The sequence below is a fragment of the Biomphalaria glabrata genome, chromosome 2 (assembly GCF_947242115.1).
Source record: "Biomphalaria glabrata chromosome 2, xgBioGlab47.1, whole genome shotgun sequence".
In the NCBI taxonomy this organism is placed as follows: domain Eukaryota; kingdom Metazoa; phylum Mollusca; class Gastropoda; family Planorbidae; genus Biomphalaria; species Biomphalaria glabrata.
Window position 1 is genome coordinate 12907007 of NC_074712.1, and position 12534 is coordinate 12919540.

Below are 12534 nucleotides of genomic sequence, written 5' to 3' on the forward strand. Positions count from 1 at the left end.
CAAACTCAAGGGCTAAAGCCTCATCAGCCTCCTTAAGCCATTACACTAACCAATTGCTTATTAAAATAGGTTTTATAGTTATCACTTGTTAGCTTCAAACTTTAAAGCAGCGACCTACAAAGTATAAAAGGGGCTAATTCAACTTATACCACCTTATCAGTTAAGTAAAATTTCTTTCCCTTGTTTGAGATACTGAACAAAATAATTAATTAATTAATAAATTGTTTAATTTTTTTTATTGTTTCTTTTAATTGTTTCTTGTAAAAGAAATAATTGTGCAAAATTTTAGCTTGATCCGAAATTGGGAGTGTACAAACTTTTTATTAGGCAGTCAGAGTGAGTTGATATAAGCTTTGTAACTTAGATTTAATAAGTTCTAGAAATGGTCCTTTTTTGTGGCTTTCTAATCATCAATGTTTGTTTGTGGTACACTTTGTAGATAGTCACAACATTTTAGAAATAGTAATTATACACACTTATAGATATATACTTGAACTAGTACTTAACTGATGCACATCTTTAATTACGAACATTTAGTCAACTATGACTCTTGTTTATATGTAGTTATGTGGACTTTGGAAATTACAATAAGATTCCTCCAAGAAGGTATCAGATGTCCATAATTTTAAATGTAAAGAAAAAAAAAACACAGTAAAGAAAAGTTCTAGAAGAATCATTAGCTCTCTAATTTTAGTTTTTTTGTTAAATTATAATTTTAGCTTCTATATCAACACTCAGTATGAGGGTTTGCTTTAATTAGCTAACTCACTTAATTGTTGTTTTTTCATTTACATTATATTTACTAATCATGATAATACAATGGGGAAATAAGTCTTTCATTAGTATTTTTAAAAAAAATTAGTTTGGCATAATGTTTTTGGCATAAAGCTTTACATTCCTGATTCCACAAATAAACTATTTTGTGATTGTGTCTTGTTTTGGATGACTGGTACTAAAACCAATTTTCAATAATGGATTAAGATAGTTCAGAATTGTAGCTTTTGTTTACAAATTTGAAATAATATGTATAAATATAACTTTATGCAAATATACCTACTTGCTATACACATTTTCTATTAATGTTTATAATCAAATCTATCTTTTATTTATTTATTTAATAGGTCCTTACTGATTCAACAATGTCAGCCTGAACACCCACATGTAACATAGAATTTTATTCACTACTTTCACTGGATCTCAGGTATATATAAGTAATAATTCTTTCCACTATAATTTTATGGGTACTGTGAAATTCAATGATGTCTGCTCAGAAAGCTTTAAGATAAACAGTCATTTCAACTCTGCCTGTGGGCCTGTCTGGGGCATAGGCCACCAACCAGCTTCCTTTGGGTGTCTCGGTTCTGGGTGAGTCTCTTTAACTGTCCCCGCCCATCTGCTTGGCATCTATTTCCAAATTGTGTTGTCATGTATTATTATTCCTCTCTCCCGGAGGGGGGGGGGGGGGAGAGTCCTGGTAAGGGCTTGCCTTGTTATGTTGTATGTGCAGACTTGGCAAGGTTGCGATTTATCCATCTCTAGCATCTGTGAAGGATATCTACCATATTTCCAAGCCTACAACCCACATACACATAAACCCTGCACAAATTACAAAATAAATAAAAACAAAATAGTACAACCTGCACCCTTATATACCCAGCATTTGCATAGCTGACTTGCCTTAAACTTGTCACAATGTATTACTGAATTACTTGTATATTAAAGATTCTCTGCGCCAGAGACTTATGTTGAGATGTCCATAGTTTCTAGTATGCTATGTTTATGAGTAAAAAAAAATGTGTTCACCCCACACCTTTGTTTTTACCTGGCACAGCTTCCATTTGTTTGTAAAAACTTGTATAACCCATGGAAATACGGTACTTCTATGGGCTGCTGCTTTGTTCTTTTCACATTTCCTCATTCGGGATCTTGTCTGGTCAGCGGATCATAAGAATTGATGAATGCCTGGATTTTTTTTTATGGTGGTAATGGTGGTTCTTCAGGTCTCACTCCATTAAGTATTGGCTAAGATGAACAGTGGAGTAAAACATGATATGTCACACACTTCTTTTTTTGTTGTTGTTATTAAATATAAGGAAAGAAAAAAATGAAAAGAATTTTAAGTGAAGGGAACTCTAATTTTTGCAACTTCGAATTATCTGGATTTCAATATATCAATAGTTTTTGGCTTACAAACATTCAATACTAATTTGCAATATAGCTAGGGTTACTTGTATTGCTTCACTAGAAGATATTATAACCTGTATTCATCATATTGATTTCTTGTTGATTTGTTTTTCTTTTTAAACACTAATTGTTTTTCTTTTTTTAGAATTTGTAATGCACATAAACTTTATACATGTAAATCATAACCCAGAATAAGAGGAGAAAACAATGTAAAAACACATGCAACAATTCTCAGTAAAAAGTAGTTTTTGCCAACCACTGACCAATTGTAAAACAAAATTAAGCATCATCATCAATACTTTTTTAAATTCTCATAATAAAATGGATTTAATAAATAAAGATGAAATGAGACTAAACCAATAGGCTCAACAGATGGTTTTAAAAGTTTTCTAGTTTTGTCATTCTAGCCTGATAAAACTGTTTCCTTTGCTGTATATAATGTGGTTGATATTATGATCAACTATTTTATTGTCTTTGCTTAATATTAAATGCACTTGTGTTTGGATGGAATCAATAGTAATCTAGACTGTACACTTCTTGTAGATGGAGCCTTTACAGAAATTTAACATTCCAAAAATAAAAGGTGTCACTCATAGAGGTAATTATATTATCCATAACTTCTTATTACTCTTTTATCTCTCTATTCCTCTTTCTATTTCTCTCTGGTTCCCTCTCTCTTTCTCTTTTAAGCATAATTATAATTAGTTGTTTTCATATACACAATTTATGTTTGCATCTTAAATCTTAAAATCTGTTTGAGCATCAAGCTCATATTGTAAGAGTTTCTTTTTGTATTGAATACAAGGTAAACCAATCAAAGTTGTCAGCGATTCCTCAAATCTAAAAGATAAAACCACTGTGATTTTGGTGTAGAACATTGGATCAGTAGTTTTTCTATCATTAGGAAAAGGCTAACCAAGCCTAATAGGAATAGAAAAACATGGACTTAATATACCTTTAAAAAGTATTAACCTTTAACAAATAGCTTAAGAAAAATAAAGTCAGAGCAGTGGCCCTAAACTGGCTGTTTTACTCATATGTAGATTTTTGTTTACACTGCGAGGCCCTATTCAAAGCTAAAACAAATAGTGGGCTTAATTATTTATGCCTTAACAAGATAGGAAAAATAATGGATTGCCTAAGTTGTATTTAGCTCTTAAATATACTTTTGACATCAGTAGATATGTGAGGAAAAAAAAATTTCTTAAAATATAAAACTAATGCCAATGACTGTGGATTCATGAGTCAAGAAATTGAGGAATAGTAAAAACCTTAACCCTAAAACATAGAATACAATTGCTTTCTAAATTGGATGTTTTTTTTTATTTTGTCAAGTTGTTTACAAAGTTATATAAAATAATTTATTTTATGAGTTGGTTATTATATAATTTTAAAAAAAAGGTGAAGGAACATTAGTTTTCTACTTGATTAAAGGTGTCATGTATAAATAGAAAATAAAACAACCCTCTAAATTTACTGAATGCTTGGTCTTAGATAAAAAAAAAAGAAGAAATCATTGGTTCTTCTATAGATAAGGACTCTTGAAAATAAGTTGGATTACAAATTCAAGTAGACTCAACATCATAGATCTTAAGACCTTGAATATTTAAATTCATAGAACTTACCAAGGCTGAACAATAAACATGAAATAATGGATACAATGTTTATGAGTCTAGTGAATATCAGTTCTACAGTTTTTTTAATTAAACATTTTGCTTCACGCATTTATTTCATTATATTATGTTTTCTGATTCTTAGAAGGACACATTCAGAAAGTGAGTTTGAGCAGTAGAGACTCCAATATTCTACTAGAAGATATCAAAAAATGTTGTTTAGACATCACTTACTGTGACCAAATTGAGGTTCTGGAAATTTTAATGATCCACAACTCTGAGTTGAACAAATCTTATATGTGAGTTTTAATAAAATATCATATATGTTTGAATTCAATTTTTTCAATCTGATATTGTAAGTTAAAAGCAGAAAAAAAAAAGCAATTTTCATCATTTGTGATGCATTAAATTTAATACTTAGTATTCAGTTATCAAAGATAAAATGATCATTCAGTTTTCAAAGATAAAATGATCATCACAAGGCCTCCTTTTTTTATTTCATTCGGGGTGAGGATGGAACAGAGACTCTGCAACCAGTCAACCAAGTCTGTCATGTCAATTCATGTAGGGGACTGTCATTACAGACCCATAGCTGAAATAGTGGTGGTTACAGTATAGGAAAAGTAAAAAATTCCCAGTGGTTAGTGCTGCTGTAGTGAGTGACCTTGAACAGATCACGGTGCACTACATATATGGTACAACCCAACAGAGTATTTTTCCCTACCATTGTGGAACCTTTAGGCAGGACTTGGGGTGAAGAGCTCCCGGTCCATATATGGCAGTTGGTTAATATTCTTTCTAACAGTCAATGGGAAAATGGTGCCCTTGTCACCTATTACCTAGTGGACTTTATGGAAGGTGGGAATCTATAGTGCTTAATATAAATTTGTAGTAGTCTCTACTCACTTTTTTATTTTGCAATGAAGCATCAAACATTATCATCCTCACTCACTGTGCTACTTTGGCTACTTACTTATCTTCAATGATTCAATAAGAAGCATTAGGTGTCATCTACCTTCACTTAGTTAGGATACCTACATATCTTCAGAGATTCGTTTGAAATACAAAACAGTTCAGCAAGAAATCTTTTTTTGCCTTTTTGACTGTTTCTGTTCAGCCATCTACATAATTCTCATAACATGGATGGCTTCCTGGTCATGCGGCTTGCGTGCTGTATTATTGTTTAGACTTATCGATGGTCTCGTGTTCAAATCTTGCCCGCTCCCATCCCCTGTTGTCTGCAGGAGGTTTGGATAGGAAGCAAATAATCTTCAACTCTGAAGGAAGATCCGAAACATGTAAAACATTTTTAAAACAAACAACAGACAAAAATAAATTTTTGGAATTTTTTGTCATTATGGTGGTTGGGACTTTTCATTTAATTATTTACTTTTTTAAAAATTAAATGTCCATTTTCATTGCCATTTTTGACATTGTCTGACAAAACCAGCCATCATCATTTGAGCTTTAGTTCTTCCTGAGCATCAGTCATACCTCTTCATCTATGAATTTATATGTTTGAGATTTAATCCTTTGACACTATAAGCAATTTAAAAATAGTCTCAAAATTGATAAATAATATTAGGCCTTAATATTATAAAATTATGGACTATGGTCATGTATTTTTGTTTATGTTTTTAGAGCAAAGAAATCTGAGATCAGAGGACGTAGCAATGTTTCCTTCAAGGAAGATTATGGTTTCTTATGTCATAGAATACCAATGAGAGAGATAGCCAAATGTGGCCTGTCTATAGGAAACATTACTTTCAATGGCCTGGGTGAGTACTTTTATACCAATTGGCAGTTATTCTCAGCATACTTAAAAAAAATGGCTTTATAATTTATATACAAACATTTTTTTTTTAGATGATTCATATTTTCTTTTATGAAAACTTAATTACAGAAACTAATATACCAAACAAATTATAAATGTAATATTGAAAGAAAGGGATGTATTTCTTATGATTGAAATCTAAAAGAAAACTTATACAACTTTTATTGTACCAAATAATTTATACAACTAGTATTGTACCAAATAACTTATACAACTAGTATTTTATCAGAACTCCAAACAATTTTATTTTGTATTCTCTGTTGACATTTATTTATAAATGCAGAAATTATTACAATGTTTATATTTTGGCATTACTATAATATCATTATTTGATATTAAAGTTTCTAAGATAATTTTGTACATTCAGATAAAAAAAACACATTATTCTGGTTGCTTAGAGATGTTGATCTCTGTGCTCGAAAGCTGTGTAGAGTTTAGCTGCTCTTTATCCTCCTCTGCGGCACGGCAGCAAATATGTACAAATTCACAAAGTGTGCAACATATTTCCAATGCCATGCACACAACGGCACAAGCATCGGTTTCATCTGACATATTAATGAAGTTGTGTGAGTGAAGAAGTATTGTGCTTGCTAAAAATGTTTTTGTAGAATTATCTTGCTGAAAGTCTCACCCTTTTATTCTGGGCAAAACACAATCTTGAAATTTTCTTAGAGAAAAACTACCTGCAAAGACATAACATTCATTTTAAAGCAATAGCTGTATTTATATTTAAGTAACACTTACAGCATTATCTTATTAGTGAAAGTATTCCTTATTACAGTCAATGAGTAGAGCATTAGTGTTTTAAATTTAGAGTTTATTTTAAAAATAATCCTAATCGAAAGTTATTGCTCGAATTTACTTATAAGTGACAGTGTAGATGTCAGTCTCTCCAAATATAAATATAACTCATATTCCAATTGTTCTTTTTCACAAATCAGACCATGGTTCAAGGGCATATCTGTTTTGATAAATGTTGGAGCTTAATTCAGTAGATACATTGATTAACTTAAACCTACAGACTGCATCACTGATAACTGTTACTAGGATTTTACATGGATTTCTTCACACAATTTTGAGCTTTGATTATATTGAACAATAGGTCCCAGTGACAGTTGTGAGTGCTTAATCACAAATATCCAATTTATGTTCATGGAAATTGATGTCTCAACAAGCAAAATTAAGTTTGAATCATGAGAAATATTGTACCATGTCTTACAAACTTACCTATAAAACTTGCCATCCAATCACTATCACCACAAGTTTAATTTCTGGAGCTGAAAAACTATGCTGATTTTTGTTTAGTTATGGGAGTACTTGTTTGTTAACAAGTGACATGTTTGGTGATTTAATCTTATAAATTACAGATGTTACTTTAAAAGAGAAGATAATTAAGTCCTACACATATCTATATGTTATCAGTTATCAAAATGACATTTAAATGTTACTTTATGTAATAGGCCTACATTGATAACACACTGATTACTTTGACCTTTATGTGTAAAGTAAAATATCTTTTATATATTGATACCTAATATATCAGTTTTTGTTTTCATTTTTATTTAAACTCAGTCAGTTTAAAATATCTGTATATGTTGAGATAAGCGGAAGCCTAGTTCTAAAAAAATAATAGATGGAATTAACATGTATCATATAATAACAACATTATAATATAATGCTATAAAGAGAGATGAAGGTGAAGAAAATGTGCTCAAATTAAGGTAAGCCCTGTATAGGGCAAAAAATTTTAGACCTCAGACGGGACAATGAAATGTATTTTAGTGCTGTTATATGCTGCCTAAATGATTACGCTATTATCTCAAAATATTAAATAATTCCTTTTGGCCACATCTGATATCTTACAAAGTTTTTTTTTATTTAAAACTCGAATTAACTAGTACACAGTGTTTTTTGTCTTTGACTATAACTAGTAACCAAAAAAAAGGAAACAAATAAGAAAATAATGATTTTGCTCATTTAATTTGCCAAATCTTAACCTTTTTTAAAAAAATCTATATTATTATTATTATTATAAAGCAAACAACTGTTAAGTAGCATTAGAATTGGCGGCTCTAAAACAATAGCCAGTGTTTTATTTATTTGTGCATTTTGAATTTCACATTTGTCAACAGGTGAAAGTCGCTGTGGCATTTACTTGTCTCGGTATTTTGATGTGGAATTGGAAAGTTCCTTCTTTGTTGATGTGAAAGAGATTTTCATTTTTAAGGTAGACAAAATTATTTATATTGACTTTTAAGATAATAAAATGTTATAAATGTAGGAGACGCTACTTAGACTGTTTCAGACATTGTCATATGATTGAATAGCTTTATTAGAAACTTCACTTAAGTTGCCATGTCTAGTCTTAAAAATCCTAACAATTTAGTTAATGTCTTTTCTCTGCTATTAACTCTAAAATTATGTCTCACCTGAAAACATGGTGGTTTAGTTTCAATTTCATTCCTAATTAATATAAATTATCTATTAGCTTTCACCAGCTAATATGAAATTACTCTGGATGTTTTGTTGTTTTTTTTTGTTTTTTTTTTTTGCTTCTCACCAAATGTGCACAAATTGAAAAAATCTAGACATAAAACTTAAACAATGCTTTTAGAAATAAGAATGGACAAAACAGAAAGAAAAATATCACTTTTAATGTTAATGTCCGGAGATCAAACCATGATTAAGGTAATTTTTGTAAAAAAAAAAAAAGTAGGTACAAAAAAATCAAAAGATGACCATTCTCTGTGACGCCTATATATGATAAATGCTAGATTGCAATATATGCACATGAGCATTCAAGTTTATTATTTATTAGGTAACAAGGAGGCATCATGGCACTTTATATAGTTTACATCAGGACAGTTTGACTCCTTTGATGCAAATATGTCTTACCTACTATGCTTTAATATTAACTAGGGAAGAAGGAGCAGTTGTATAAATCATTCCTATCTTGACAAACACAATTTCTAATTCAGAATACAAATGACTAGCTAAATCCACTCCTTTCAGACCTTCTAAAGCTAAACAAAAACAACAAGCACTGTCATGTACTGGTGCTAAAGCAGACGTATCTAAGCATCATAGTGATCTACCTTCAAAGTATGTAAAACAAAACAGCATAGACATCTTAGAAATGCAAAAGTTATACTTAATTTTAGCACAGAAACTAGGTTTCATCCAGATTAAGAAATGTTCAATACTGATGGAAATTTTTTAGAAAAGATAGATCAACTAAACATAAAGAGGTCTGTTAACTATTAAAACAAACACACTGATAGCAGAAATGCTCAAAAAACATTGGGTCATCTCTTTGAAAAATTAAAACCACCTCAACATCATGCAGTATATTAATAGCTTCAAATTTTAGTGTAGTGTAAATGCAAGACCTCTGTAAAGATTGACCAGTCTTTAAAAATAAAGAATGAATTGTATTTTGTTGTTCATCCAGACTTTAGCCTCCCTGTCATTAATTTAAAACATCAACAATCAAGATCAAAACCTTGATATATAAATGGTAGATTTTGACATTAAGACTATAAACCATTATATCATGAAATAAGAAATGCTGAAAATGAAAACTCTTTCTCTGGCAGTCTTATTTAGACCAGGTTGCATTAACTTACAGCACTCACTTCTAGGTGGACAAAAAAAAGTTGTAAACCAGTCAGTTGGTCACCTCTGAACTAGCATCAAAACTTAAAGCAAAAAAGGAAAATTTAATACCAATTAAACAGTCATGAAACAAAATGACTGTTGGCTTTATACCAAATTAAAAGAACTGAAAGAAAACTCTATTCAGAAAATTGAAAGATATAAATTTTTTTAAACACTAGAATAAAACTTAGCAGAATGAATACATAAACAATATAATCATAAAGATTAATGATAAAATTGAAATCTATTTAAAAAAAAAAAGAAGATAGTATAACCCATAATGATAATAAAACTAAAGCTAACATACTGTTACGAATCTCACTATCCAGGCTCTCTGCAAACTGCACCATACACCACCAACTTAAAGAACTTGACAAGTCAGGGCTCCAAAATAACGTAAAGGTTTAATGTCAATAAAATAACAGCCAATACTGTACAATTGGCAGCACATAGAACAGTACAAATAGCTCTGCGATAACAAATATCTCTCCGATAACACCGTTCCGCCGTATCAAGTCTTGCACTGGCCTCTCCGTCTCGTTCCGGGCTTGCACTGGGTTCAACAGTTCGGGACTGACTTCACACACTTGGGCTCGTTGTGTCGGACTTGATCACAGACCAAGATCAAGACGCCGTTCGTCTCAACTGTACTTGACAGTACTCCGCACTGAACCGTCGTAATGCTCCTCCAGTTAGCCTTCATCAGGTTGCATCGATGTCGTTGTCGCATCGTCATCCATGTTGCACTCAACAAAAGTAGCCTTCTTCTTCTCCGCCAGTTGGTCTTCATGTGGCTGCAGTTATTTCTTGGTAGAATCACAATGCACGTTGGACTACGCAAACGCCGCCTTCTTCTTTTCCTCCAGTTGATCGTCCTCTTGTTGCAGTGACGTTGTGGTTGCATCGCTCTCTTGTCGGTCGGTACTGAGGACAGCCACTTGACACATGGAGAGGTATAGGATGTAAGGGCAGGGATTACCAAGATTGTTGTCCAAAGAGGTGGCTTCATAGGGCTTTGCGAAGAAGGACTGGTACAGGCTTCAAATCCACAGGACAGGGAATTGTGGGACAGGTCATCATCTTCAGCCTTGTCTGGAGGGCATGCTTGTGGGGCAGGTTGGTAACACTCCTCGTGCAAAGGTCCCTCGTCTTCAGCTTCAGGCTCCATTCGGCTTTCTTCACCACCATCAGGACCTCTCTCTCTCATCTCAGTATCGGGACAATCGCCTATTGGTTTCAGACCTGGTCGATGACTTTCATTGTGCGAATGTCCATCAACTTCAACGTCAAGCTTCCTTGGATTCTCTTCACCACCATCAGGACTTTCATCTCCAGTCTTGGCAGCTAAACCAACGTCTGTTAGGTCTGGACCTGGCTGGTATCTCTCGACTTGCATATGTCTCTCAACGGCTTTGTCAGGTTTCACTGTGTTTTCATGATCACCACCAAGGCTCCTCTCACTGGTTTTATCATCTGGACAAACATCAGTATTGGTGATTCTCTCCTCCACAGCAGGAATGCGTTGGTTCAAAGCCACTAACTCGGTTTTGATTCCCGAGACAATGACATCTATCTTGGCATCTACCTTGGTGTCCATGGCATCTATCTTGGAATTGATGTTTCCTAGCATTGAGCTCAAGAGTTCCTCCATATCTGGTTCTACTTGAAAAAGATACGTGTCTGGATCTTCCTCTTCTTCCATTATGTCTTCCCGGAGGCGTGCTTGTAAGGTTTCTTTGTTTCCACTTGTCTTCAGCCCTCGATCACGTAGCTCTCGCTTCAGTTCTTTCAATTCGAGTTCGTACAGCAGTTTCAGACGAGCCATAGTAGATCCGTTCCTATCCGTTCCGATCCGATCCCACTTCTGACACCAGTGTTACGAATCTCACCATACACCACCAACTTAAAGAACTTGACAAGTCAGGGCTCCATAATAACGTAAAGGTTTAATGTCAATAAAATAACAGCCAATACTGTACAATTGGCAGCACGTAGAACAGTACAAATAGCTCTGCGATAACAAATATCTCTCCGATAACACCGTTCCGCCGTATCAAGTCTTGCACTGGCCTCTCTGTCTCGTTCCGGGCTTGCACTGGGTTCAACAGTTCGGGACTGACTTCACACACTTGGGCTCGTTGTGTCGAACTCGATCACAGACCAAGATCAAGACGCTGTTCGTCTCAACTGTACTTGACAGTACTCCGCACTGAACCGTCGTAATGCTCCGTACAGAACCACACCGTTGAACTGTGCTGTAGTCGACCGTGTTCTGAACTTCTGTCGTGAACCCGCTTTCTGAACCGTCTTGACTGCGACACCTCTGCTCTTTAAATAGGGTCCCTACTGGCCTTCTAGAACCGGACAGAACGTCGCTCGACCATTCTGGGACGCTCCTGAGCTCTGTTCACGACGCCGATCCTACTCGAACCTTCACGTTGTTAACTCGTCTCGGCCGATCGTCGTAACTTGTCACGGTTGAACGCTCATCTAGCGCTGGCCTGGGGCGATTTGCGTCGGCTGACTACACTCACACCACTACCCCCATCTGTGCCACCACCAGGTTTATAACAATACTTTATAATTAGTTTGCATAAGCATTCCTGGCTTTAGGAAATAGCCATTCTGCTAATTGAAACAAGTAAAAAATGTAGAAGACAAAGACATGCAAGACAAAGGAATCCACTAACTATTGTCTCTCTTAAAAACAAAAATAAACATTTTCAATGTTGTTTTGTCTATTCGAATATTTCTATTTCTTTCTTCAGTACATAGCTGGGAAATCAAAGAGTGTGAAGATATCTTTTAATAACAACTTAGAGCCAACACCCAACTTTGACTCACATGTCAGCAGTGTGCCACCAAATGTTAGTGATAGCTTGTACACTCAAACAAATAGATCTAAGGTATGTCACTGCTAAGTGTTGATACAGTTGTGATGTTTCTTAACTGTAGACTGTATGTCACAGGATCTTTTTTGTAACCAATATCCACTCCTGGGGTAGGTTAAAACTGAGTATTACAAGATGGTATGAAATCATTAGAGAGCAACAAGACTTAATGTTTTTTGTTTTTTTTAAAGAAACAGTATAGTTAATCCTTGAGAAATAAAATCATATAACTTTAATATCCATCACATTATCATTCTGCTGATTGTTTGAGATATAAAAGTCAAAAGTCCCATCTACAATTATTGTTAACATCATAATTCACCTCTTTTCAAAGTATTATTTATTTTTGACTAAT

General features: G+C 33.6%; 1 protein-coding gene and 1 long non-coding RNA gene across 7 annotated transcripts in view; one reads left to right on the forward strand and one right to left on the reverse strand.

Annotated features, from left to right (window-relative positions):
• Window positions 1-12534, forward strand: part of LOC106051953 (mucin-17-like) — a 40585-nt gene that overhangs the window by 14322 nt on the left and 13729 nt on the right. For all 6 annotated transcript variants that reach the window (XM_056019125.1, XM_056019127.1, XM_056019124.1 and 3 more), the window contains 6 exons: window positions 1122-1201; window positions 2728-2782; window positions 3943-4096; window positions 5439-5575; window positions 7764-7858; window positions 12057-12194. In XM_056019125.1, the coding sequence (XP_055875100.1) occupies window positions 2728-2782; window positions 3943-4096; window positions 5439-5575; window positions 7764-7858; window positions 12057-12194 (579 nt within the window). In that variant the 5' untranslated portion in view covers window positions 1122-1201. The remainder of the gene's footprint in view (window positions 1-1121; window positions 1202-2727; window positions 2783-3942; window positions 4097-5438; window positions 5576-7763; window positions 7859-12056; window positions 12195-12534) is intronic.
• On the reverse strand, window positions 5777-7046 carry LOC106051954 (uncharacterized). The gene is made up of 2 exons (XR_001214955.2): window positions 6859-7046; window positions 5777-6314 (listed from the first exon to the last, which is right to left on the reverse strand). It is a non-coding gene; the product is annotated as an uncharacterized LOC106051954 (long non-coding RNA).